This window comes from Oryx dammah, unplaced genomic scaffold (assembly GCF_014754425.2).
Source record: "Oryx dammah isolate SB20612 unplaced genomic scaffold, SCBI_Odam_1.1 HiC_scaffold_13, whole genome shotgun sequence".
Lineage (NCBI taxonomy): Eukaryota > Metazoa > Chordata > Mammalia > Artiodactyla > Bovidae > Oryx > Oryx dammah.
Genome location: NW_024070197.1, coordinates 12089603 through 12114946, shown reverse-complemented (window position 1 = coordinate 12114946; position 25344 = coordinate 12089603). Strand labels below are relative to the sequence as shown.

Genomic DNA, 25344 nt, shown 5'->3' with positions numbered 1-25344 from the left:
ACAGCAAAAAGACCCTGATGCTGGGAAAGACTGAAAGTAGGAGAAGGGGACGACAGAGGATGACATGGTTGCATGGCATCACCAACTCAATGGACATGAGTTTGAGTAAGCTCCGGGAGTTGGTGATGGACAGGGAGGCCTGGCGTGCTGCAGTCCATGGGGTTGCAAAGAGTGAGACACGACTGAGTGATTGAACTGAACAGCTCCACATTTTCCACCAAACTCCTATATATTTCCACAACCTCACTCACTTCTCCAACACCCACCAAAATTTGATTGATCCCTGCAATACCCTCGGTGTCCCAATAATCCACTGGTAATCCAAAATCTCTTCCTGATCCCAGCAGCTCCCTAATAGTCAGTGTCCCTCCCTTCTTGCTCCCATCACAGATCTTAAATGAAACTGACAATCTCACTTCAAATCCCACTCCTCTCCTGAGTCATTTTAGGGGCAGCACTGCCATTCCTTCCAGTGACCAGGCTGCAGATTTCCGTGTTTCCCTAGACTTCTGCCATTTCTCTTCACTCCCTGATTACAATCCCCAAGGCTTTTGCATTGTCACCTGAATTCCTCTATTCCAGTCCGTTCCTCTTGGCAGCCTCCATTGAAACTCCTCTCCTGCTTGGACTCTCCCTGTATCAGCCTTGTCTCTGCTCTCCCAGACCCATGTCTCACCCTTCTATCTACACTCCACTTGGGATCTAGAGAGGTCTTTCTAAAACACAAATACGATCAGGGCCGGCCCATCGCTGTTCAAAGCCCATCCGTGGCCTCCCTAGGACTCTCAGGACAGAGTTCAACCCTAGGTAATCTGTTCCTGCCAACTTCTCTTTCCAGCCTTATCTGTTGCCACTGACTCCTCACACCATGTCTCAAAAATGAGGTTTGAGCATCTACCCCAACACATCACACTCTCTCTCGCTCTTGGATCTTTTCACACCCTGTTCCCTCTGCTTGGAATGCCTTACTACTCTGTTCTTGACTGTTTATGAGCCAGAGCTCAGGAGCTCTGTCAGTCCTCTGGGCTCCCCCATCTGGGCTGTCATTCCCTGAGGAAGGCATCTGTCTCTCCCGTAGAGTATCCAGCCCTGGGAGAGTAAATCTGGGGTCACTTGGTGGCTCCTGTGTCCCCAGCACAGGGCTGGGCTGACCAGGGGCGGCACTTCAAGAGTTGTTTGATGGCCAGATGAATGAATAAATAAACAGATGGGAGAGACTATGCCGGGCAATGTCTGGGTTCACAGCAAAGTGCTACAGTCCTGACTCTGAGGTCCTATCAACAGACGTGGTGAACAAATGATTGAGTGACTCACCCAAATGCCCTGGGGAAATTTTATTTAGAGCAGCTGTCTTCCTCTTCTACCCCTGTCCTCTAAGGGCAGAAAGCAAACCTACAGTGAAAAAAAAAAATCAAGCTATAACTCTGTATAAGGGAAAACCTGCTGGCTACCTGCTTGAGGAAGGGGGCTAGGGGGCCTCAGTCATCCTGGTCCTCATCCTCATCTTCCTCTTCGTCTTCTTCCTCTTCCTCCGCAGCCGCCAGGGCCTGCTCCTGGGCAGCCTTCAGGGCCTGCTCCTCCTCTACCGTGGGGTCGCTCATCTCTATAGTGTCCGGGCCGCTGGGGTACTCGTGCTGAATGGAGGCTGGCAGGGATGGGTTGAAGTTCTCAGGACTGTACTTGTGGCCCCAGCCGATGTAGATGTTCTCAAATTTCCTGGAGGGCCAGAGAGATGCTGGTGAGGCCTCCCTCAAAGACCCCAGCCTGGACTCGTGTTAAAGGTGGGACCCAACGTAGGCACAGCATGCCTGCAGAGCTGTGGGCAGTAGAGAGCAAAGTGCCCACCAGTGTTCCTGCTCATTTGTTCTTTCACTCTTTCCTGGGCATCTTCCTACCTGCCAGATTGTGTCCAGAGCTGCAGTGTCTAATAGCGCACATAGCTGGCGAGCGCCTGAAACGGGGCTGGCCAGACGGAGGGACTGAATTTTGAATTTTATTTAATTTTCAGATTTCCCTTGTGGTTTCTTCTTTGACCTGTTGATTATTCAGGATTGTGCTGTTTAATTCCTACATACTTGTGAATTTCCCAAATTTCCTTTTTTTAAGAGATTTTTTGCTGTTGTTGTGGACTAATATTTTTTTTAAATCTTGATTTAATTTTTTACAATATTGCTTCTATATTATATTTTTGTTTTGTTTTGTTTTGTTTTTTTGTCTTCAAGCCCTGTGGGATCTTAGCTTCCTGAAGGGATTGAACCTGCACCCTCTCCATTGGAAGCTCAGAGTCTTAACCACTGTGCCACCAGGGAAGTCCCTCAAATTTCCTTCTTTAATTGATTTCTAATTTTATTCCAGTGTGGTAAGAGAGGATATTTTATATGATTAATCTTTCTAAATTTATCATTTAGTCTATCCTGGGGAATGTTCCATATGCACTTGAATGTGTGTTCTGCTGTTGTTGGATAGTGTGGATTTTATTTAATGTTAATTAATCTAAATTATAAAACCAATACTTCATTTATTGGAAGACATCCAAGTATGTCTGGGACAACCTGGGCACGTGAATCTACTTTTTCAACTGTAAATGTTGTGAAATCTGAATACAGGTCAAGTATTTCTGATGAGAATTTAGTACCTAAGGGACTTCCCTAGCAATCCAGTGGTTAAGACTTTGCATTTCCAATGCAGTGGGGTGTGGGTTTGATCTCTGGTTGGGGAACTAAGATCCCATTGGTGTGGAAAAAAAAATTCAGCACTTTAACTGAGATCTGATGCAAGTGTAACCTTCACTCCAGATTTTGAAGACAGTATGAACAAAATACAAAGTAGCTCATTAACAGTTTTTACATTATTGACTTCATGTTGTAATAAGAATATTTAGGATATTTGGAGTTGAATACATTATTAAATGAATTTTGCCTGTCTATTTCTTGAATGTGGCTACTAGAAAATTTAAAATGACATATGTGGCTCATATTTTATATACATTGGCCAGCACTGGTCTAACTGTGAGAGCCTAGCAGTGAACAAATTAGACAAGAATTAGAATTGCTGGCAGAAACCAAAGCAATATTGTAAAGCAATTATCCTTCAATTAAAAACAAATCAATGTTAAAAAAAAAGAATTAGAATTGCTGCCGTGGTGCCTACATTCCAGAGGGAGGAGACTAATAATCAAGGACGTAATTGGTTGGGTCCAAGCCCCACCAACTCACCTCTCCCCAGACTTGTAATGGGTGAAGCAAAGAGGAGTAAGTGGGAGAAAAGGGAAGAGACTGAGAGACAGGGAGAGAACCAGAGAGTTTGTCTTGGTGAGCAGTTTGGATTTGACCTTATTTTTCACAGCCTTGCTGTTCCCTCGAGAATCCTTTTCCTCCAGATGGCTTTGTCAGAGGCTTCAAAAATCACTGCTTCCTTGGAAACCCCTGACCTCTGCCAGCCCTGGTTCCTGGGGTCCAGGAACCAGCGCCTCACTCAGGAGGCTCCACTTGCTAGGAAGGCAGAGTCTTGGGCTCCAGCCCAGACCTAGGGCACCAGAAACTGCACTTTAACCAGAGCCCCTGGTGAGTCCTATCCACTCGCAGTTTAGGGAGCTCTGGTCTAGAATGTCCTCCTGGGGAGCTCCCTGGAGGCCCAGTGGTCAGGACACAGTGCTTTCACTGCCAGGACCTGATTCAGTCCCTGGTCAAGGAACTAAGATCCTGCAAGTCTTTCGGCCAAAATAAATGAATAAGATGATTTGAATTGTTAAAAAAAAATAATAGAAGAAGGGGAATGTCCCTAGTTACTTCTCTCTTTCCCTCGAAGATTTCAGATCAAGGCTGCTTTTCCCAGGAATCCTTCCTTGATCCCTAGACATGACAGTTGTGAGTTGTCATCTGCCCCTCCACTCTCCCTAGTGGTACTTCTCTCAGTTTGGAACCGGATATTTGACTGGGGTTGGGATGGGGGTGAGGGAGAGTGAGGCTCCATGTGCAGTTGACAGCTATGCCTCCCCTGCCTGCTCCCAGATTCATATCTGCTTTTTCAACAAAGTGCTTGGGGCCCAGCGTACAGCTGGCAAACAGTGACATTCCAGAGTCTTTTATAAAGAACAAAGTGGGGATAGATGGATGCCTGATTGGGTGGTGGATGGGAGGGTGGATGATGGGTGGTTGGGGACACAGGGGTGGAGGATGGGTGGGTGAGAGGAGCTCCAAGTTTGGATCTTTTGCTTTCAGAGGAATGTTGGTAAATCAGGGTGTGGCCAGAAGGGCATTGGTAAAAGCAAATATGTCTCTTCCACGCTTCTGGAGGCGAAAAAGAAATTGCCAAGAATGTGGATAAATTATGAAGATTACATGAAACCCCACCTTTCCTTGTGAATCCCAGTAGCGAACCCCGTGCAGGTTCATCATTGAGATGGAAAAGGAAAAGCTATGAAAAGTCATCGTACCATCTGGTGGACAGCGCTGGTAAGTGCGTGCCCCGTGAGCAGAAAAGCTGCGATGTACCTGGTGAGAGGCGGAGGGACTGTCTGGAGTGTGTAACTGAGGTGGGAGCATATGGAAGTGACTTTGGCTTGCAGACCTTTTGGAAACGACTGGTGAGGGGATCCTCGTGGGGAAGATTTCTGCCCATAGAGTGAAGACCCTTCCGATTGGAAGAACTGTCCAGGAGACTTAGGAAAGGAGTTAGCTTCCCCAGAGATGAGACTCTGTCCCTCTAAAGGCCACCTCAAAGGGGACATCTGAGTCCTCTCTGGCTCCATGCCTCGTACAGCACGGAACCCTGGGCCAGGGGCGTCAGATATCCAGGTTTGAAACCTGCAGGTGCTGTGTGACCCTGAGTCAATTCCTCCCCCTTTTTGATCCTCCATTCTGTCACCCCAGAGGGTCACGTCCTCTTGGTTTGGGATTTCTTGGTCTAGGATTTTAATCCTAGTGGGACTCCTGGATTCTGAGTGAAGACATCAGCCCCTAGGGGCTTCCTGAAGGGAGCCGTGCCGATCTTGGCCCACTCCAGTGGGTTGCCCCAGCACGTCAGACTCTGAGGAAGTTGTAGGAGCGCCCTCTGCTGGGGAAAACTAGGAGTAGACCTACTTGCCACTGGCGTAGGCATAGGCCCCTGGCCAAAGATTGGAGCGCACGACCGCCACGGAATACTGCGGGCTGAAGGTGCAGGACAGGCGGGCGGTCCACGGTGCCATGTGCATGATTTCTGTAGAGGAGCAGAGAGCGCCAGGGAGGTCAGAGACTGGGCTGCAGCCCCCCTCCCCCCCTGCAATGCACAGCCCCCCCTCCCCCCACCCCACCCCCAGAAGGGAAAGCAGCGAGAAGGATGGGAGGGAGCAAAGAGGGAGGAAGCGGAAGGGCATGAAGGGAACTGTGGGAACCAGCTGCTCTGGCTTCCGTGTTTGAACCCTGGCTCTGACCACTCTTTCTGTGTGGCCAGAGGAAGCCACTCCACCTCCCTGAGCCTCAGTGATCACACCCAGGCAATGCAGACACTTACCTCACCTCCTGTGCAGAGTAGCAGTGAGCCCCAAAGGCCCCTGACAGGGGAGCCACTGTGATTCCCCTTCTAGGTTGGCCATCAGTTTGAACCAGGGCTCAGAGGATGGAGTACTGGCTCCAGACTCACGGAAATCTGCGTTCACATCCTCACTCTGTCTGCTCACCCACTCTCAGGCTCTCCTCCTTCCTCCCTTCAGGTACCTGAGGTCCCAACCTCAGGAAATTCCTGTCCAGTCTTCCAACATCCAGCTCAAGTCCTGCCTCCTCTGGGGAGGCCGCCCTAGCTCTGGCTCCCTTTTTCCAAGCCCACATGGGACTCGAAAGACCATGTGTCACCATCTGGGCCATTGCATGGGCCAGATACGGCTCACAAGATGGACATGCTCCTATAACCCTATGGGCTGCCCATTTTATAGATGAGAATGTAACAGAGGCTCAGAGAGGCTCTGTGTGGGGCTGTTACCTGCGTCTTCTGAGAGCGGGGTCAGCAGCGGGGGCCCGACCTCCTGCTCCACTTCCTCTACGCCTTCATCTGCCTTCTCTTCCTCCTCCCCCAACTCCTCCTCCTCTTCTGTCTTCTGCAAAGGGTTCACCCAAGTGCAGCGGCCCTGCAGGTGGGGAGGAGGAGGTCAGCTGGTAGCCGCAGGGAACAGCCCGGGTTCTGTTCCCTGGGAAGCGGTGAAGGGCCAGGCAGGATGCTGGGGACCAGTCCTATTCCCAGGGACCCAGGTGTGGGTAAAGGTCAGGGTGAGTTGCACAGGCAGGAGGGTGGGGTAGAATGGGCCGAGACAGCTGCTGCGGTGAGACCGGAACCCCTCCTCTCTCAGCCTCTGTGGGCTCCGTTTAGGCAGCCATCCATCCATCCATTTATTGTATATTTAAGGAGCACCTACTATATACACGCAGTGCTCCTGGTGCTGTGCTGGAGTTACGTCCTTGAGAAAAAGAGACCTCCACATCTCTGCCCTTGTGGAGCTGACATTCAACAGCCCATATGATGCTCTGTTTGCTCATCTGTGAAATGGGGGTGTCATGGGTGCCTCTCTCATTGGATTATTGTTGGGTTGAAGGAAGTACTGAAGAGTCAGTAAACGGTTGTTGAATGAATGAGTGAACCTAAGTACAGAGAATACAGACCTCAGTTGCAGCAACTGAATGGGAATGGCCATTATCAGTTCAGTTCAGTTCAGTTGCTCAGTTGTGTCTGACTCTTTGCGACCCCATGAACTGCAGCACGCCAGGCCTCCCTGTCCATCACCATTTCCCGGAGTTCACTCAAACTCACGGCCATCGAGTCCGTGATGCCATCCAGCCATCTCATCCTCTGTCGTCCCCTTCTCCTCCTGCCCCCAATCCCTCCCAGCGTCAGAGTCTTTTCCAATGAGTCACCTCTTCCAATGAGGTGGCCAAACTACTGGAGTTTCAGCTTTAACATCATTCCTTCCAAAGAAATCCCAGGGCTGATCTCCTTCAGAATGGACTGGTTGGATCTCCTTGCAGTCCAAGGGACTCTCAAGAGTCTTCTCCAACACCACAGTGCAAAAGCATCAATTCTTCAGCGTTCAGCTTTCTTCACAGTCCAACTCTCACATCCATACATGACCACTGGAAAAACCATAGCCTTGACTAGACAGACCTTTGTTGGCAAAGTAATGTCTCTGCTTTTCAACATGCTATCTAGGTTGGTCATAACTTTTCTTCCAAGGAGTAAGTGTCTTTTAATTTCATGGCTGCAGTCACCATCTGCAGTGATTTTGGAGCCCAGAAAAATAAAGTCTGACACTGTTTCCACTGTTTCCCCATCTAGTTGCCATGAAGTGATGGGACCAGATGCCATGATCTTCGTTTTCTGAATGTTGAGCTTTAAGCCAACTTTTTCCCTCTCCTCTTTCACTTTCATCAAGAGGCTTTTGAGTTCCTCTTCACTTTCTGCCCTAAGGGTGGTGTCATCTGCATATCTGAGGTTACTGATATTTCTCCCGGCAATCTTGATTCCAGCTTGTGCTTCTTCCACTCTAGTAAAGTAATGTGTGCTTCTTCACACGCTAGCAAAGTAATGCTCAAAATTCCGCAAGCCAGGGTTCAACAATACGTGAACCGTGAACTTCCAGATGTTCAAACTGGTTTTAGAAAAGGCAGAGGAACCAGAGATCAAATTGCCAACATCTGCTGGATCATGGAAAAAGCAAGGGAGTTCCAGAAGAACATCTATTTCTGCTTTATTGACTATGCCAAAGCCTTTGACTGTGTGGATCACAATAAACTGTGGAAAATGCTGAAAGAGATGGGAATACCAGACCACCTGACCTGCCTCTTGAGAAACCTATATGCACGTCAGGAAGCAACAGTTAGAACTGGACATGCAACAACAGACTGGTTCCAAATAGGAAAAGGAGTATGTCAAGGCTGTATATTGTCACCCTGCTTATTTAACTTCTATGCAGAGTACCTCATGAGAAACGCTGGGCTGGAAGAAGCACAAGCTGGAATGGCCGTTATAGCAATCTCAAAAGCAGTTATTCAGAATCCATAATCAATGTTTATTGAATACATGAATGAATAAAAAAGTTCCTAGCACACAACAGGTGCTTCCTTGAATGGATAAATAAATGTATGTAAAGTTCAGACAAACTAGGCATTCAGTAAATGTAGGCCCACCAACTCTTATCCACACTTTCAAAATTTGGAAAGCTTTGAAAACCAAAAGTTTTTTCATGAGTCATTTGGCTGCAGTCCTGACTGACTGATGAGAGGCTTTTCAGTGTTGCTGCAGAAAGTGATACCTTTAAAACTGGGCTGCAGCCCCAGCGCCTCCTTGACGTGTTACGTAATATATGGTATGTGTACTGTGTCATCTTTTTGTGTATTTTTAAAGTACTCTTATTTTCATAAGTACTTTTTGCTTTATTTGCCATGCCATTTGTCTCGTCAGGTCTTAGTTCCCTGACCAGGGATCAAACCCTGGCCCCCAGAAGCCTGGAGTCAGCAAGAATACTGGGAATGGGTTGCCATTTCCTCCTCCAGAGGATCTTCCCCACGCAGGGATCAAACCCAGGTCTCCTGCATTGCAGGCAGATTCTTTACCACTGAGTGACCGGGGAAAGCCCCTCCTAAGCACTGGACCACCAGGGAATTCCAATATCACCATTTTCAAATCTGAAAAATTCGGGATTCCAAGAGGCGTCTGGTTCCAAAGGGTTCTGATTGGGGACTGTCAACCAGCATCTGTTGAATGAATGGATGGATGGATGCATGGAGGACTGTTACCGGGCGCAGATGCCTGGCTGCCATCAGGTGCTTGGTGTAGCTAGTTCTGGAGTCACAGCCGGTCCTACGCCCCCGACCCGCTCCCCCCACCCCGGGGCCCAGGCGGCTGGAGTCCCGCCCTCACCTGCGGCAGGATGTGCTGCGTGTGGTGCACCCAGTTGGCCATGGAATCCACCAGCTCGAGGACCGGGATGCCCTCAAAATCGGGGTTCTCCTCGTAGGAGTCGCGCCCAGCTCCACCTTCCTCCTCTTCGTCGCCTTCCTCCTCGCCAAACTGGTAGAAGCCGAGGGGACTGATGTGCGTGGCGGCCGAGATGCGGGCGATCTGGGCCCGCAGGTAGTTGGCCTCATTGCCCGGGAAAGGCGGGTAGCTGATGACCGGCGCGTCCAGGTAACCCGTGAAGAACTTCCTGATCTTGCGGGCCTGCACGATCTGGATCGGTGTGACATGGGGCAGCCGCATCCACGGCCGGCCCGGCTCATTGCACACGAAATACAGGTACCTATTGGTGCCGGTTCGGCTGTCTTCCTTGGGGATGACAGGCGGCGGCTTCCACGTGGGCTTGGGGACGATGTCCGTGGCCTTGTCCTCATCCTCGTCGCCCTCCTCCTCGCCATGTGTCTCCATCCCCTCGCCGCCCTCCGTCATCTCCTCCACCTCTTCCTCCTCCGCCTCCTCTTCGCCCTCCCGGAATTCCACCTCGGCCACCAGGTAGCTGCGACTGAGCCCCAGGACCTTGCCCCAGAAGCGGCAGGTGTGGATGGGCTGCTGCTCGACCAGCTGCTTCAGGGCCATGAAGATGCGGAAACTCTCGTCGGAGCTCAGGCCCACGCCGGCCTGCTCGAAGTAGAAGGCCTTCTCCATGATGTTTGGCACCGCGGTCTCAACCTGCAGCGGGGTGGGGCAGGGGGCGGAAGGCAGAGGGAACCAGGTTGAAGCCCTGCTCCCCATGCTGACTCTCCTAGAGTCCAGAGACTTAAACTACTGGGTAACCCAGTTGCTCAAGCAACCATTTCTGGCCGCTGATGTAGGGGTATATGTGTGCCAAGGAACGATGATGCTTACTTAAATTGTACCTGCGAGAGTACTCAGTTGCTCAGTTGTGTCTGATTCTTTTGCAACCCCCATGGACTGTAGCCCACCAGTCTCCTCTGTCCATGGGATTCTCCAGGCAAAGTACTGGAGTGGGGTTGACATTTCCTCCTCCAGGTGATCTTTCCAAGCCAGGGATCCAACCCGCATTTCCTGCATTGGCAGGCAGATTCTTTACCACTGAGCCACCTGGGAAGCCCTTAAATTGTATAGCTGATGTAAAAGATTTGGGGACAAATGTATTGCGTTTTTTTTCTTAAAGTGCATTTCCAAATGCATAATGCATTTCCATTTTCTTCAAAGCTCCATTTGTGAGCTAAGTGTTATTAATAAAAGGAACAAGTACTGTATTTTCTTTCTATGAATGCTAGACTGGTTCCTTATTCACAAATATTAGAAGTCCCTCTCCACAGGGGGATTGTACATTCCCACCCCGACCCCTGTGCATTCAGGAGTGGTCATGTCACTTGCTCTGACCACTTGAAATGGGAGTGAAAGGGACACAGGTCACACCCAGGCAGGAGCTGTAAGAACCCGTGTGGGGTTTGCTATGCCTTGATTTTCCTGCTCTGCAACTGTGGGAGCCTGAGTCACAGTGGCATCTCCATCACCATTCATCTCAAGTGGCTGATGAGCCGAGCCTCCTAGCCCAGCCTGGATGGGTAGGAAGTGTGAGCGAGAAATAAACTGTGTGATGTTAAGCCGCTGGGCTTGTTGCGCTGTTTGTTACCTCAGCTCGATGTGGCACACCCTGACTAATACTCTATAGGAGGAACACCATGACTTTGAAAGTGATTCCGGCAGTTTCCTGCAATCTAAAACACAGGCCAAAAGCTTCTTTGCCTAATCGACATTTACACCAGCAACTCAGTGGGACAGAGTCAAAACTGAATCCCGAGACTCACTGTGCTGCCGGCAGGGAAGCTAAGCGAATGAGCAAAGGAAACCCTCTCTGGAGTGTGTGCCTGGCCCATGAACCAGTGGCCATCACCTCTTTCTGGGAGTGTCTTCCACCCACTTGGCAGTGGAGTGGCCTCACCAACCATGATCAAATTATGTCACCCTGCCCTCTGGTCACTGTTGATTGGAGCAAGTGAGGACAAAATGGCAGCTCAGGCTCTCCTTCTCTCCCTCTGCAATTTGTAACTGGGTGGAGAGAAAGTACAGCTGGTGCCTCCTGCTCAGAAATCACTTCTGTGGGTTGGCTGGGTTTGAACCCAGGTTGATCTGGCTCCAGAGGCCATAGTCTTAGCCCTACTCTTTAACTCCTCTGTTAACTGTGGAAGCTTCCTTTTTCTTTCTCCCAGTTTCCAGGAAGATCCTATCTATAATCTGAGGGGAAAGATTTCCTACTGGTAACTGGATGGAATTTAAAAAATTAGGAGCAGAGGGGAATCTCTGAATGCCAGCTTGGCCTGGGGTCCAGCTACATTCCTGCCCTTGGGTTCGTTGGGTTCAGTCCACTGAATCAGGACCATCCTCAACCCCCTTCTCCATTGCTTGCTTTCTCCAGGCTGGAGAAGTGGAGAAGTTCCACAGTCACTTTCCCAGCCTCCCTTGCATCCAGGGATGGTCATGTGAGCCAATCTGGCCAATAAAATGCAAGCAGAGATTTTCTGAGGGGCTCCTGATTGACTGATTGATTGACTGGACCGTGCCGCCCAGCTTGTGGGATATTAGTTTCCCAACCAGAGATTGAAGCAGCACCCTCAGCAGTGAAAGGGCCAAGTCCTAACCTAATCTTGCTCCCTGGATTTTTTTAAAAAGGGGGTCAGTGGGTGGGAGGGAATTTCTTGGTGGCCCAGTAGTTAGGACTCAACCCTTTCACTGTTGTGGCCTGGGTTCAGTCCCTGGTCAGGGAACAAATATCCCACAAGCTGCATGGCTCAAGCGAAAAAAAAGGGGGGGGGACATACTGAGAAGAGCTCCCCACTCCCCTTTCAGGGCACTGGTGTGTAAATATGATGTCTGAGGCTGTAGTAGTCATTGTTCAAACATAAAGTGATAAACTCAAGGTACCAAGCGTCAACATGATGATAGCAGAACGGAAGGGAGGGAAGCGCTGGGACTCTCCGTGATCTCACAGAAATGCTGCCCCAACTGTACCCACTCTCAGCAAGTGAAGTAACGAAATGTTCTGCTGGACTGCTTGGGCCAAGTCCCTGCAGCCCAAAGTGAGTTTTCCTGACTGCCTTGGTCAGAGACAGGGTTTATGCCCAGACTCCTATGATCCTGAAAGGTGCTTTCTTGGTTTGGATGGAGTAAGGGTGAGGGATGAGGGGGAGAGAGAGGAGACGATAGCCCTCAGTATCCCTTCGCTGGGGAGCCACCTCGCCAGCCGTAGACTGCTTGCTCCTGACTGTTAGGTGTGAGAAAAACTATCTTGTCTAAGCCACTCATCTTCATTTCTGTGACATCTATTTCCTGTCTTAAAGTGAGCTCTGTTGACAAACAAGTACAAGAATAATACTAAAGTTTCTTTAAAACTATAAATGTGAAACTAGTGAGGAACTTTTCAAAACAGAGGTGCAGTGATGGGGAGCCAAATCTGCTTTGTAGTGATTGTATACAACAAGCAGGAGAGTCCCAGAACAAAAAACCATCACAGAGCGAGGCACAGAGCAGGGACTCCAGGAACAGACCAGAGTCCACACAGCTGTAAACGAATGGCAGGGGTGGCATCTTCAAAGCGGGGCAAGGACAGTTTTTCCATAAATGCTGTTGGGGAGCATAAAAGAAACAGAAATTCTTTCCATTTGAAATAGAAAATGAGAGGAATGAGAGCCCCTCATACAGAAAAATAAATACAAAATGCTGAATAACAAATTTGATTTTCTTCCTAGAATCATGCACAGGCCACAGATACCCACAATAATTTTGCCCTTTTACAAACCTCATATTAGGAATCAGCAAACTAAAATGGACTGGAATGGGTGAATTTAACTCAGATGACCATTATATCTACTACTTCGGGCAGGAATCCCTTAGAAGAGATGGAGTAGCCATCATGGTCAACAAAAGAGTCTGAAATGCAGTATTTGGATGCAATCTCAAAAACGACAGAATGATCTCTGTTCATTTCCAAGGCAAACCATTCAATATCACAGTAATCCAAGTCTATGCCCCAACTAGTAATGCTGAAGAAGCTGAATGGTTCTATGAAGACCTACAAGACCTTTTAGAACTAACACCCAAAAAAGATGTCCTTTTCATTATAGGGGACTGGAGTGCAAAAGTAGGAAGTCAAGAAACACCTGGAGTAACAGGCAAATTTGGCCTTGGAATACGGAATGAAGCAGGGCAAAGGCTAATAGAGTTTTGCCAAAAGAACGCACTGGTCATAGCAAACACCCTCTTCCAACAACACAAGAGAAGACTCTACACATGGACATCACCAAATGGTCAACACCGAAATTAGATTGATTATATTCTTTGCAGCCAAAGATGGAGAAGCTCTATACAGTCAGCAAAAACGAGACTGGGAGCTGACATGGCTCAGATCATGAACTCCTTATTGCCAAATTCAGACTTAAATTGAAGAAAGTAGGGAAAACCACTAGACTATTCAGGGATGACCTAAATCAAATCCCTTATGATTATACAGTGGAAGTGAGAAATAGATTTAAGGGACTAGATCTGATAGATAGAGTGCCTGATGAACTATGGAATGAGGTTCATGACATTGTACAGGAGACAGGAATCAAGACCATCCCCATGGAAAAGAAATGCAAAAAAGCAAAATGGCTGTCTGGGGAGGCCTTACAAATAGCTGTGAAAAGAAGAGACGTGAAAAGCAAAGGAGAAAAGGAAAGATATAAGCATCTGAATGCAGAGTTCCAAAGAATAGCAAGGAGAAATAAGAAAGCCTTCCTCAGTGATCAATGCAAAGAAATAGAGGAAAGCAATAGAATGGGAAAGACTAGAGATCTCTTCAAGAAAATTAGAGATACCAAGGGAATATTTCATGCAAAGATGGGCTCGATAAAAGACAGAAATGGTATGGACCTAACAGAAGCAGAAGATATTAAGAAGAGGTGGCAAGAATACACAGAAGAACTGTACAAAAAAGATCTTCATGACCAAGATAATCACGAAGGTGTGATCACTCACCTAGAGCCAGACATCCTGGAATGTGAAGTCAAGTGGGCCTTAGAAAGCATCACTACGAACAAAGCTAGTGGAGGTGATAGAATTCCAGTTGAGCTATTTCAAATCCTGAAAGATGATGCTGTGAAAGTGCTGCACTCAATATGCCAGCAAATTTGGAAAACTCAGCAGTGGCCACAGGACTGGAAAAGGTCAGTTTTCATTCCAATCCCAAAGAAAAGCAATGACAAAGAATGCTCAAACTACCGCACAGTTGGACTCATCTCATGACCCATGAACTTCCAGACGTCAAGCTGGTTTTCGAAAAGACAGAGGAACCAGAGATCAAATTGCCAACATCTGATGGATCATGGAAAAAGCAAGGGAGTTCCAGAAGAACATCTATTTCTGCTTTATTGACTATGCCAAAGCCTTTGACTGTGTGGATCACAATAAACTGTGGAAAATGCTGAAAGAGATGGGAATACCAGACCACCTGACCTGCCTCTTGAGAAACCTATATGCAGGTCAGGAAGCAACAGTTAGAACTGGACATGCAACAACAGACTGGTTCCAAATAGGAGAAGGAGTATGTCAAGGCTGTATATTGTCACCCTGCTGATTTAACTTATATGCAGAGAACATCATGAGAAACGCCAAGTTGGAAGAAGCACAAGCTGGAATCAAGATTGCCAGGAGAAATATCAATAACCTCAGATATGCAGATGACAGCACCTTGATGGCAGAAAGTGAAGAGGAACTCAAAAGCCTCTTGATGAAAGTGAAAGAGGAGAGGGAAAAAGTTGGCTTAAAGCTCAACATTCAGAAAACGAAGATCGTGGCATCTGGTCCCATCACTTCATGGGAAATAGATGGAGAAACAGTGTCAGGCTTTATTTTTTTGGGCTCCAAAATCACTGCAGATGGTGATTGTAGCCATGAAATTAAAAGACGCTTACTCCTTGGAAGTAAAGTTATGACCAACCTAGATAACATATTGAAAAGCAGAGACATTACTTTGCCAACAAATATTGGTCTAGTCAAGGCTATAGTTTTTCCAGTGGTCATGTATGGATGTGAGAGTTGGACTGTGAAGAAAGCTGAACGCTGAAGAATTGATGCTTTTGCACTGTGGTGTTGGAGAAGACTCTTGAGAGTCCCTTGGACTGCAAGGAGATCCAACCAGTCCATTCTAAAGGAGATCAGTCCTAGATGTTCTTTGAAAGGACTGATGCTAAAGCTGAAACTCCAATACTTTGGCCACCTCATGCGAAGAGTTGACTCATTGGAAAAGACTCTGATGCTGGGAGGGATTGGGGGCAGGAGGAGAAGGGGACGACAGAGGATGAGATGGTTGTATGGCATCACCGACTCGATGGACGTGAGTTTGAGTAAACTCCGGGAGATGGTGATGGACAGGGAGGCCTGGCGTGCTGTGATTCATGGGGTCACAAAGAGTCGGACACGACTGAGTGGATACGACTGAGCGACTGAACTGGACTGAACTGAAAAAAACCCCGCCTCCAAGTTCTAAGGTCTGGGGCCTCTGGTGACTTGGCTTCGAAGAGGGCAGAGCCTCCCTCAGGATTATATTTCAGGGGGCGGAGCCGGGGGGTGGAGCCTCCAAAGGCACAGCGTTCTAAGGAGGCGGGGCCATCAGGGACTGGTGATAGACGTGGGTGCGATCTGGAGGAGTCGGGGAGGAAAAGTGCAGTTTTCTGCAGTTTCTCCTTAGAGACTTCGAGACTGCTGATCTAAAATTTAAAACCGTATTTTCAGGTAAAACTGTTCGTGTCTAAGACTTGGATTCCCACCTGCGCTCTGCTCACCCAAGGGCTCATTCCTTGGTCAGATGGTCGTTCCCGGTTCTCTCAGCATCTCACCCCATTGTGGCCAGAATCCTAGAATTTCAGAAGCTTGAGACGTGAGCACAGACCAACAGCATCTGCAAAGATGGCCGAGATGATAGCCCAGGCTTTGGAGGACACAGCTCTGCCTTCTTCGTCCTGGCTTTTCTAGTTTTGAGCCCTCTAAGTCCTTCCTCCATGAACAGGAATAATAAATGGCACTTGCCTTAAGGTTGCTTCAGGGACGACCTGAGCCTACACTCTTAAGCCTAGGAGATGTCAGAATTATCATAAACAGAGAGTTCTCAACAAATGTTTCTTTATCTTTCTTTCTTTTTGGCTGTACCACAGGGCTTGTGGGATCTTAGTTCCCTGACCAGGAAAGGAACTTGTGCCCCCTGCGTTGGAAGAGTGGGGTCTTAACCACTGGACCACAAGGGAAGTCCCCCCAAAATGTTTCTTAAACGAGTGAAAGAACATTTCAGCCAAATTTTAAGCCATCATTCAATGCTGTATCCAATGCAGCAGATACCATCCAACGCAGGAGACGCAGGTTCAATCCAAGGATTGGGAAGAGCCCCTGGAGAAGGAAATGGCAACCCACTCCAGTACTCTTGCTGGGAAAGTACCATGGACAGAGGGGCCCGGCGGGCTACAGTCCATAGGGTCACAAAGAGTCAGACACGACTGAGCGACTGAACACAATGCTGGAAAGAAAATCATGGAATTAAATATTCCAAGGATAGTAGAATGTTCATGAGTTGTGGGTGGAAGACTTGTTAGCAGGTCTCAATTTGCAAAAGAGGAAACTGAGTCCAGGGGATAGAAGGCACATTCAGTGTTGAAAAACTCCAGAAGGTAGCAGGCTTCACAGAAAATATCCACGAAGCAGTTATTTTGCAGAAAGGAGGAAAGGACGGCAGGAGAAACCAGCCTCTACCTCCATGTGGCGCTGGAGTCAGGTTTCTACAACTTTCCCTCTGCTTCAAACCCTCTGGTGGTGCCCTAGTGGCCTCGGGAGAAAGCCCAAACCCCTTAGCCTGGCGTTCAAGGCCCTCGGAGACGGTCCCGCCAATCCGGCTCTTTCTGCCGCTCCCGCCTCCGCACTGTCTCACTCACCGTCTCCTCCTCCATCTCCTGCTCGCCCTCGCCGCTGCCGCTCCGGCTGAACAGTGCCTTTTGCCTCTCGGCCATCTCGTAGGTGGGCTGCATCTCCGGGTCGTCCCGAAGCGTATCCAACTTGGGGTGGAACCATTCCCACTGAGTGGTGCGGTTCAGCGACTCCAGGAGGAACAAGGGGTCTTCCGGCCTCTGGTTCAGAATCTTGGTCAACAGGTTCACTAGATGCTCATACCTGCCTCGGGGAGAGGGGCGTAGGAGGTGGGGGACACTGATTACCCAGCTTGCTGAGCTCGCTGTTGTGTATCTGGCCGTGTCCCTGGCACTGGGGACATCATAGATAAGGGAAAAGGTCCCTGCCCTGATGGACCCGACAGTCTGGCAATAGAGACAGATATTAACCAAATGGGCAAAATATACAAAATATACACAAGTGTGTAGGTGTATTGAGGATTAAGGTATAGGGAGGTAAGCAAAGCCGGGAATGGGGACTGGGAATGCCAGGGATAGGAGATGCTTTGCAGTTTTAAATAGGGAGGCCAGGGAGAGCTTCACTGAGGTGACTTTTAAGCTGAGAGCTGAATGATCTTATTCAGTGAGGGGCGGGGTACTGTGCAAATATTAGAAGGAAGAGTGTTTCAGTTGGAGGGAACAGCATACGCATAGGTCCTGAGACTTTTCATGAGTCTAACATAATCTTGATATCAGAACTCAGGGAAAGTAGGAGAAAGGAAAAGTCCATGCCAATCTCATGTAGAACTGTACATGCTGAAATCCTAAGCAAGTGGTGCCTGGCATTCTTAAAAGGATGTTGTTATTGCTGTTTAGTTGCTCAGTTCTGTCCGAATCTTTGCAACCCTATGGAAAGCCTGTAGGGCACCAGGCTCCTCTGTCCATGGGATTACCTACTCAAGAGTACTGTGGGATTATTCAAATAGTTCCGGAAGTCCTAGCTACAGCAATCAGAGAAGAAAAAGAAACAAAAATAATCCACATTGGAAAAGAAGAAGTAAAGCTCTCCCTGTTTGCAGATGACATGATACTGTACATAGAAAACCCTAAAGATAGTATCAGAAAATTACTAGAGCTAATCAGTGAATTTAGCAAAGTTGCAGGATACAAAATCAATACACAGAAATCACTTGCATTCCTATATACTAACAATGAAAAATCAGAAAGAGAAATTAAGGAATCAATCCTATTCACCATTGCAACAAAAAGAATTAAATATCTAGGAATAAATTTGCCCAAGGAGACAAAAGAACTGTACACAGAAAATTATAAGACACTAATAAAGAAAGGCAATGCCAAAGAATGCTCAAACTATCACACAATTGCACTCATCTCACACGCTAGTAAAGTAATGTTCAAAATTCTCCAAGCCAGGCTTTAGCAATACGTGAACCATGAACTTCCAGATGTTCAAGCTGGTTTTCAAAAAGGCAGAGGAACCAGAGATCAAATTGCCAACATCTGCTGGATCATGGGAAAAGCAAGAGAGTTCCAGAAGAACATCTATTTCTGCTTCATTGACTATGCCAAAGCCCTTGACTGTGTGGATCACAATAAACTGTGGAAAATGCTGAAAGAGATGGGAATACCAGACCACCTGACTTGCCTCTTGAGAAACCTATATGCAGGTCAGGAAGCAACAGTTAGAACTGGACATGGAAAAACAGACTGGTTCCAAATAGGAAAAGGACTACGTCAAGGCTGTATATTGTCACCCTACTTTATATGCAGAGTACATCATGAGAAACGCTGGGCTGGAAGAAGCACAAGCTGGAATCAAAATTGCTGGGATAAATATCAATAACCTCAGATATGCAGATGACACCACCCTGATGACAGAAAGTGAAGAGGAACTAAAAAGCCTCCTGATGAAAGTGAAAGAAGAGAGTGAAAAAGTTGGCTTAAAGCTCAACATTCAGAAAACTAAGATCATGGCATCTGGTCCCATCACTTCATGGCAAATAGATGGAGAAACAGTGGAAACAGTGACAGACTTTATTTTTGGGGGCTCCAAACTCACTGCAGATGGTGACTGCAGCCATAAAATTAAAAGACGCTTACTCCTTGAAAGAAAAGTTATGACCAGTCTAGACAGCATATTAAAAGCACAGCTTTATTTTGCCAACAAAGTTCCATCTGGTCAAGGCTATGGTTTTTCCAGTAGTCATGTATGGATGTTAGAGTTGGACTATAAAGAAAGCTGAGCGCTGAAGAATTGATGCTTTTGAACTGTGGTGTTGGAGAAGACTCTTGAGAGTCCCTTGGACTGCAAGGAGATCCAACCAGTCCATCCTAAAGGAGATCAGTCCTGAATATTCATTGGAAGGACTGATGTTGAAGCTGAAACTCCAATACTTTGGCCACCTGATGCAAAGAACTGATTCATTGGAAAAGACCCTGATGCTGGGAAAGACTGAAGGTGGGAGTAGAAGGGGACAACAGAGGATGAGGTGGTTGGATGGCATCGCCAACACAATGGACATGAGTTTGAGTAAACCCTGGGAGTTGGTGATGGACAGGGAGGCCTGGTATGCTGCAGCCCATGGGGTCACAAAGAGTCGGACATGACTGAGTGACTGAAGTGAACTGAACTGAACTGAATGAAAGAAATCAAAGATGACATAAACAGAGGGACAGATATTCCATGTTCCTGGGTAGGAAGAATCAATATTGTGAAAATGACTGTACTACCAAATGCAGGCTACAGATTCAATGCAATCCCTGTCAAATTACTAAAGGCATTTTTCATAGCACTAGAACAAAAAATTTCACAATTCATATGGAAACACAAAAGACCCTGAATAGACAAAGCAGTCCTGAGAAAGAAGAATGGAGCTGGAGGAATCAGCCTTCCTGACTTCAGATTATACTACAAAGCTACAATCATCAAGACAGTATGGCACTGGCACAAAAACAGAAACATAGACCAATCAAACAAGACAGAAAGCCCAGAAATAAACCCAGGCACCTATGGGTACCTTATTTTTGAAAAAGGAGGCAAGAATATACAATTGGGCAAAGATACCTTCTTCAATAAATGATGCTGGGAAAACTGGACAGCTCCATGTAAAAGGATGAAATTAGATCACTTCCTAACACCACACAAAAAGATAAACTCAAAATGGATTAAAGACCTAAATTTAAGACCAGAAACTATAAAACTCTTAGAGGAAAACATAGGCAGAACACTCAATGACATAAATCAAAGCAAGATCCTCTAGGACCCACCTCCTAGAGTAATGGAAATAAAAACAAAAGTAAACAAATGGGACCTGATTAAACTTAAAAATTTTTGCACAGCAAAGGAAACTATAAGCAAGGTGAAAAGACCACCCTCAGAATGGGAGAAAATAATAGCAAATGAAACAACTGACAAAGGATTAATTTCCAAAATATACAAGCAGTTCATACAACTCAATACCAGAAAAACAAACAGCCCAATCAAACACTGGGGGGAAAGACTTAAACAGACATTGCTCCAAAGAAGACATACAGATGGCTAACAAACACATGAAAATATGCTCAATATTGTTCATTATTAGAGAAATGCAAATTAAAACTACAATGAGATATCATCTCATCCTGGTCAGAATGGCCATCATTAAAAAGTCTACAAACAATAAATGCTGGAGCAGATGTGGGGAAAACAGAACGCTTTTGCACTGTTGGTGGGAATGTAAATTTATATAGCCACTAAGACGGTATGGAGATTCCCTAAAAAACTAGAAATAAAACCCCATATGACCCATCAATTCCACTCCTAGGCATATACCCTTAGGAAACTAAAATTGAAAAAGACACATGTATCCCATTGTTCATTGCTGCACTATTTACAATAGCTAGAACATGGAAGCAACCTAGATTTCTATCAACAGATGAATGGATAAAGAAATTGTGGTACATATACATAATGTTCCACCTGGTTTTAGAAAAGGCAGAGGAACCAGAGATCAAACTGCCAACATCTGCTGGATCATGGAAAAAGCAAGAGAGTTCCAGAAAAACATCTATTTCTGCTTTATTGACTATGCCAAAGCCTTTGACTGTGTGGATCACAATAAGCTGTGGAAAATGCTGAAAGAGATGGGAATACCAGACCACCTGACCTGCCTCTTGAGAAACCCATATGCAGATCAGGAAGCAACAGTTAGAACTGGACATGGAAAAACAGACTGGTTCCAAATAGGAAAAGGACTACGTCAAGGCTGTATATTGTCACCCTGCTGATTTAACTTATATGCAGAGAACATCATGAGAAACACTGGGCTGGAAGAAGCACAAGCTGGAATCAAGATTGCCAGGAGAAATATCAATAACCTCAGATATGCAGATGACAGCACCCTGATGGCAGAAAGTGAAGAGGAACTCAAAAGCCTCTTGATGAAAGTGAAAGAGGAGAGGGAAAAAGTTGGCTTAAAGCTCAACATTCAGAAAATGAAGATCATGGCATCTGGTCCCATCACTTCATGGCAAATAGAGTGAGAAACAGTGGAAACAGTGTCAGACTTTATTTTTTTGGGCTCCAAAATCACTGCAGATGGTGACTGCAGCCATGAAATTAAAAGACGCTTACTCCTTGGAAGGAAAGCTATGACCAACCTAGATAGCATATTGAAAAGCAGAGATATTACTTTGCCAACAAAGGTCCATCTAGTCAAGGCTATGGTTTTTCCAGTGGTCATGTATGGATGTGAGAGTTGGACTGTGAAGAAAGCTGAGCGCTGAAGAATTGATGCTTTTGCACTGTGGTGTTGGAGAAGACTCTTGAGAGCCCCTTGGACTGCAAGGAGATCCAACCAGTCCATTCTGAAGAATTAATTCATCACATTAACATGTTAAAAGAGATTATGTGAGATCACCTCAATAGATGCAGAGAAACTAACATTCAATATCCACTCATGATGTTTAAAAACCTAGGATACTAGGAATAGAATATTATTCTATAATTTCATAAAGAGGAGATGTGTGTAAGCTGTGGCACACAGCAAATGTAATGGTGAAAGACTGAATAATTCCCCTATGAGACTGGAAAGGAAGAAGCCTTCTTTTACCACTTCTATAAAATGCACTGGAGATTCCAGTCAATGAAATATGACATGAAAAAGAAATGAAGCAAAACTACCATGGTTTGCAGATGACATGATTGAGAATGGAGTGTAAAGACCTTGAGCTGAAGGTGTGCCTGGCATGTTGGAGGAATATTGAGGTCATTGTGGCTGGAGCAGAGTGAGGAAGAGGGGTTGAGGTAGGAAAGGAGGCTGGAGTGTTAACAGTACCAGCATGACTTCCATTCCCCTGAGTCAGGCACTATGCTGGGCCCTTGAAAGCAATGTTGAATTCTCACCACATACATCTGAGAGAAAATTATGATCCTCACTCTCCGGAAGAGGAAACTGAAGCTTAGAAAAGTTGAGCTCATGAGTCACCCAGGGGTAGCACAGCCAGGATTGAAAACCAAGTTGGCCTAATTTCTGAGCCACAGTCAGTCTGTTTGCAGTGTGGGAGACCCAAGTTCAATCCCTGGGTTGGGAAGATCCCCTGAAGAAGGAAATGGCAACCCACTCCAGTATTCTTGCCTGGAAAATCCCACGGAGAGAGGAGCCTGGGGGAGCTACAGTCCGTAGAGTCACAAACAGTCAGACATGACTGAGCGACTCCACTTTCACTTTCACTTGGCCTAATTTCAAATCCTGTATGTCTAAGCCTCTTCAGTGTGCAACCATTTGGCAGCAGTGCTGGGTGTGGTTGAAAGCCATCATTGACTTGGGAAGGTTAAGAAGGAGAGAGAGCTTTTCAGTAGGAGACTTGAGGGAGCTCACTGGTAACCTACTGGTTAGAATTCAGGCTTTCATTGCTATGGCCCAGGCTCAATCCCCAGTCAGGGGGACTGATATTCTGCAAGCCATGTGGCATGACCAAAAAAAAAAAAAGAAAAAGAAAAGACCCATTAAGGGACCTTGAAACTCCCAAGGGCTGGGTGCTGTTGGGGAAGAGCTGTAGGTTATTTATTTATTTTGAGGTTAATTTTGACTAGATTCTAGGATCTGAGGTAGGAGCTGACTAGAGATGATGTTTGGAGAGGGAGGAGGGGTTGAATTACATAGGACCTTGAAGGCTGTTATGAGAAGCAGGAACCTTCTTCTGAAGGCACTGGTGAGCCACGGCAGACTCTGAGCATGGGAGGAATGGGGGTCAACTTTGTGCTTGAGCAAGGCCTGCTACTCCTCCCAACTCTTTTCTCATTCTCCTGCTTCCTCCCTTGGTTCCAGTTACACCAGTCTCCTTGCTGTTCCTCAAACATAGCAAGCTCCCAAGCCTTTAAGCTCACTGTGTCCTCAGTTCAGCTCAGTTCAGTCGGTCAGTCGTGTCCGACTCTTTGCGACCCCGTGAATCGCAGCACGCCAGGCCTCCCTGTCCATCACCGACTCCTGGAGTTCACTCTGTGTCCTATGTCTGGACAATTCTTCCTCCAGTTTACCCATATGGTGCTCTCCCTCACCTCTTTCGGATTCCTGATCAAATGTAACTTCCTCAGAGAGGCCTTCCCTGACCTTGTACGATTTAACATCCACTCCCGTCCCCTTTACTCTGCCCTATCGCTCACCTTGGCTGTTATCACCTTATATTTATTGTCCATTCTCCCACTAGAGTGTCAGCTTCATGAGGATGTGATGCGGGCCTATGACTGCATCTACATGGCCTTGGCAAATGCCTTTCTCAGGCAGGAAATGTTAGTGGATAACAGGGCCTCAGGAGCCAAATCATTTGTGCTGAAATCCTGGATCTACCATAGCTAAGCTGTGTTATTTTGGACATGGGACCTAATTTCTCTGTATCTCAGTTTCCCTCCCTGTGGCTCAGACAGTAAAGAATCCGCCTGCAATGCGGGAGACCTGGCTTCAATCCCTGGGTTGGGAAGATCCCCTGGAGAAGGGAATGGCTGCTGCTGCTGTTGCTAAGTCGCTTCAGTCGTGTCCAACTCAGTGTGACCCCATAGACGGCAGCCCACCAGGCTCCCCCGTCCCTGGGATTCTTCAGGCAAGAACACTGGAGTGGGTTGCCATTTCCTTCTCCAATGCATGAAAGTGAAAAGTGAAAGTGAAGTCGCTCAGTCGTGTCCGACTCTTCACGACCCCATGGACTGCAGCTTACCAGGCTCCGCTGCCCATGAAATTTTCCAGGCAAGAGTACTGGAGTGGGATGCCATTGCCTTCTCTGCAAGGGAATGGCTAGCTACTCCAATATTCTTGCCTAGAGAATTCCATAGACAGAGGAGCCTGGCAAGCTACAATCCATGGGGTCGCAAAGTCTCTGACTGGACTGAGCGACTTTCACTTTTCTTTCAAAATTGGAACAGATGTGCTAAGCTCAGCTAGGAGAACCAGCTGTTAACCTGTGAATTGCTGGCACAGTCTGGTAAGTAAATGCTAACTAGTGTTGTTATTTATTCCCTGACTCCCAGTTTGAGTTAGATGCCCCCAGAGTGGTCGCTGGTTCTCAGGGAAGAGGAATCTCGTCTAGACGACGAGGTGGGGCCCTGGCTGAGGTGTCTCCCTGCCTGGTCCCTCCCTCGCCCCACTCCTGGGGCCCTCTCTCACAGGCTGAGGTCGCTGTTGATGCTGGTCTGCAGCAGGTAAGCCTTGGCGTTCTGCACGGCCAGCTCGCGAGGTTCTGGCTCGGGCAACTCCATATTGAAGGACATGAAGCCCAGCTCAGAGGGCGAGAACTGAAGAGTGGGGTCATCCCTCATGTAGGGCCCATGCTGGGTGCCCGGGCTGAACGGCAGGTCTTCTCTCTGGTACACGGTGAACTGGCCCGGGAGGTCTGCCGCGGGCCCCTGGTAGGCAGACTCCAGTTGCTGGAATAGGCTGCCTTCACTCTGCTGTACCTGCTGCAGCATTAGGCTGGCGTTCTGGCTGGCCTGGAGCCTGCCCTCGCTCAGGTAAGCTTGGGGCTGCACCTCTGCGGGAAAGCCCGGGTTCACGTAAGGGTCCTCGGCTTGGAAAACCAGGTTCTCGTTTGGGGTCAGGCTGGCCCTCTGTGGCCAGCCACGGAGGTTGCTCTGGTTCGACAGCGCCTCCTGACTGCCGCGCAGGATCTGGGGGCGAAGCGGTATCTGCTGCAACTCCTCGGGGACCAGGGGTGAGACCTGGGGCCTGCTGCGTTCCCGACTGTGCCGCCGCTCGACCTGCGAGCTCCTACGGCTGGAGGTCGGCAGAGAAGGGGGCTCGGGGTCAGGTGGAGGGTCCCCCATAATTCAAAGGGATCGCAGACTTCCAGGAAGAAGGCTTGCAGATAGGCAGGCCAGATCAGTCGCCCGTGTTGCGTGCACCCAGCAGCCGCTGGGCTAGCTGCGCCGGTTGCTAGGGACGGAGGGGGCGGGCCGTTACCAGGACAGGGCGCGGGGATGCGCGGCCAAGAAGCT

General features: G+C 47.6%; 1 protein-coding gene across 2 annotated transcripts; it reads right to left on the bottom strand.

The window, feature by feature from the left end:
• Window positions 1-1319: 1319 nt before the first annotated feature.
• RSPH6A (radial spoke head 6 homolog A) lies at window positions 1320-25265 on the bottom strand. Of its 2 annotated transcripts, none has more exons than XM_040252498.1 (6): window positions 24518-25265; window positions 16908-17142; window positions 8887-9651; window positions 5959-6103; window positions 5082-5199; window positions 1320-1716 (listed from the first exon to the last, which is right to left on the bottom strand). In XM_040252498.1, the coding sequence occupies exons 1-6, from the start codon at window positions 25171-25173 to the stop codon at window positions 1479-1481; spliced, it is 2157 nt and encodes a 718-aa protein (XP_040108432.1). In that variant the 5' UTR covers window positions 25174-25265; the 3' UTR covers window positions 1320-1478. The 2 variants fall into 2 exon arrangements, with proteins under 2 accessions (XP_040108432.1, XP_040108433.1); XM_040252499.1 differs by having other exon boundaries at window positions 1320-1392.
• Between the last annotated feature and the right edge of the window lie 79 nt (window positions 25266-25344).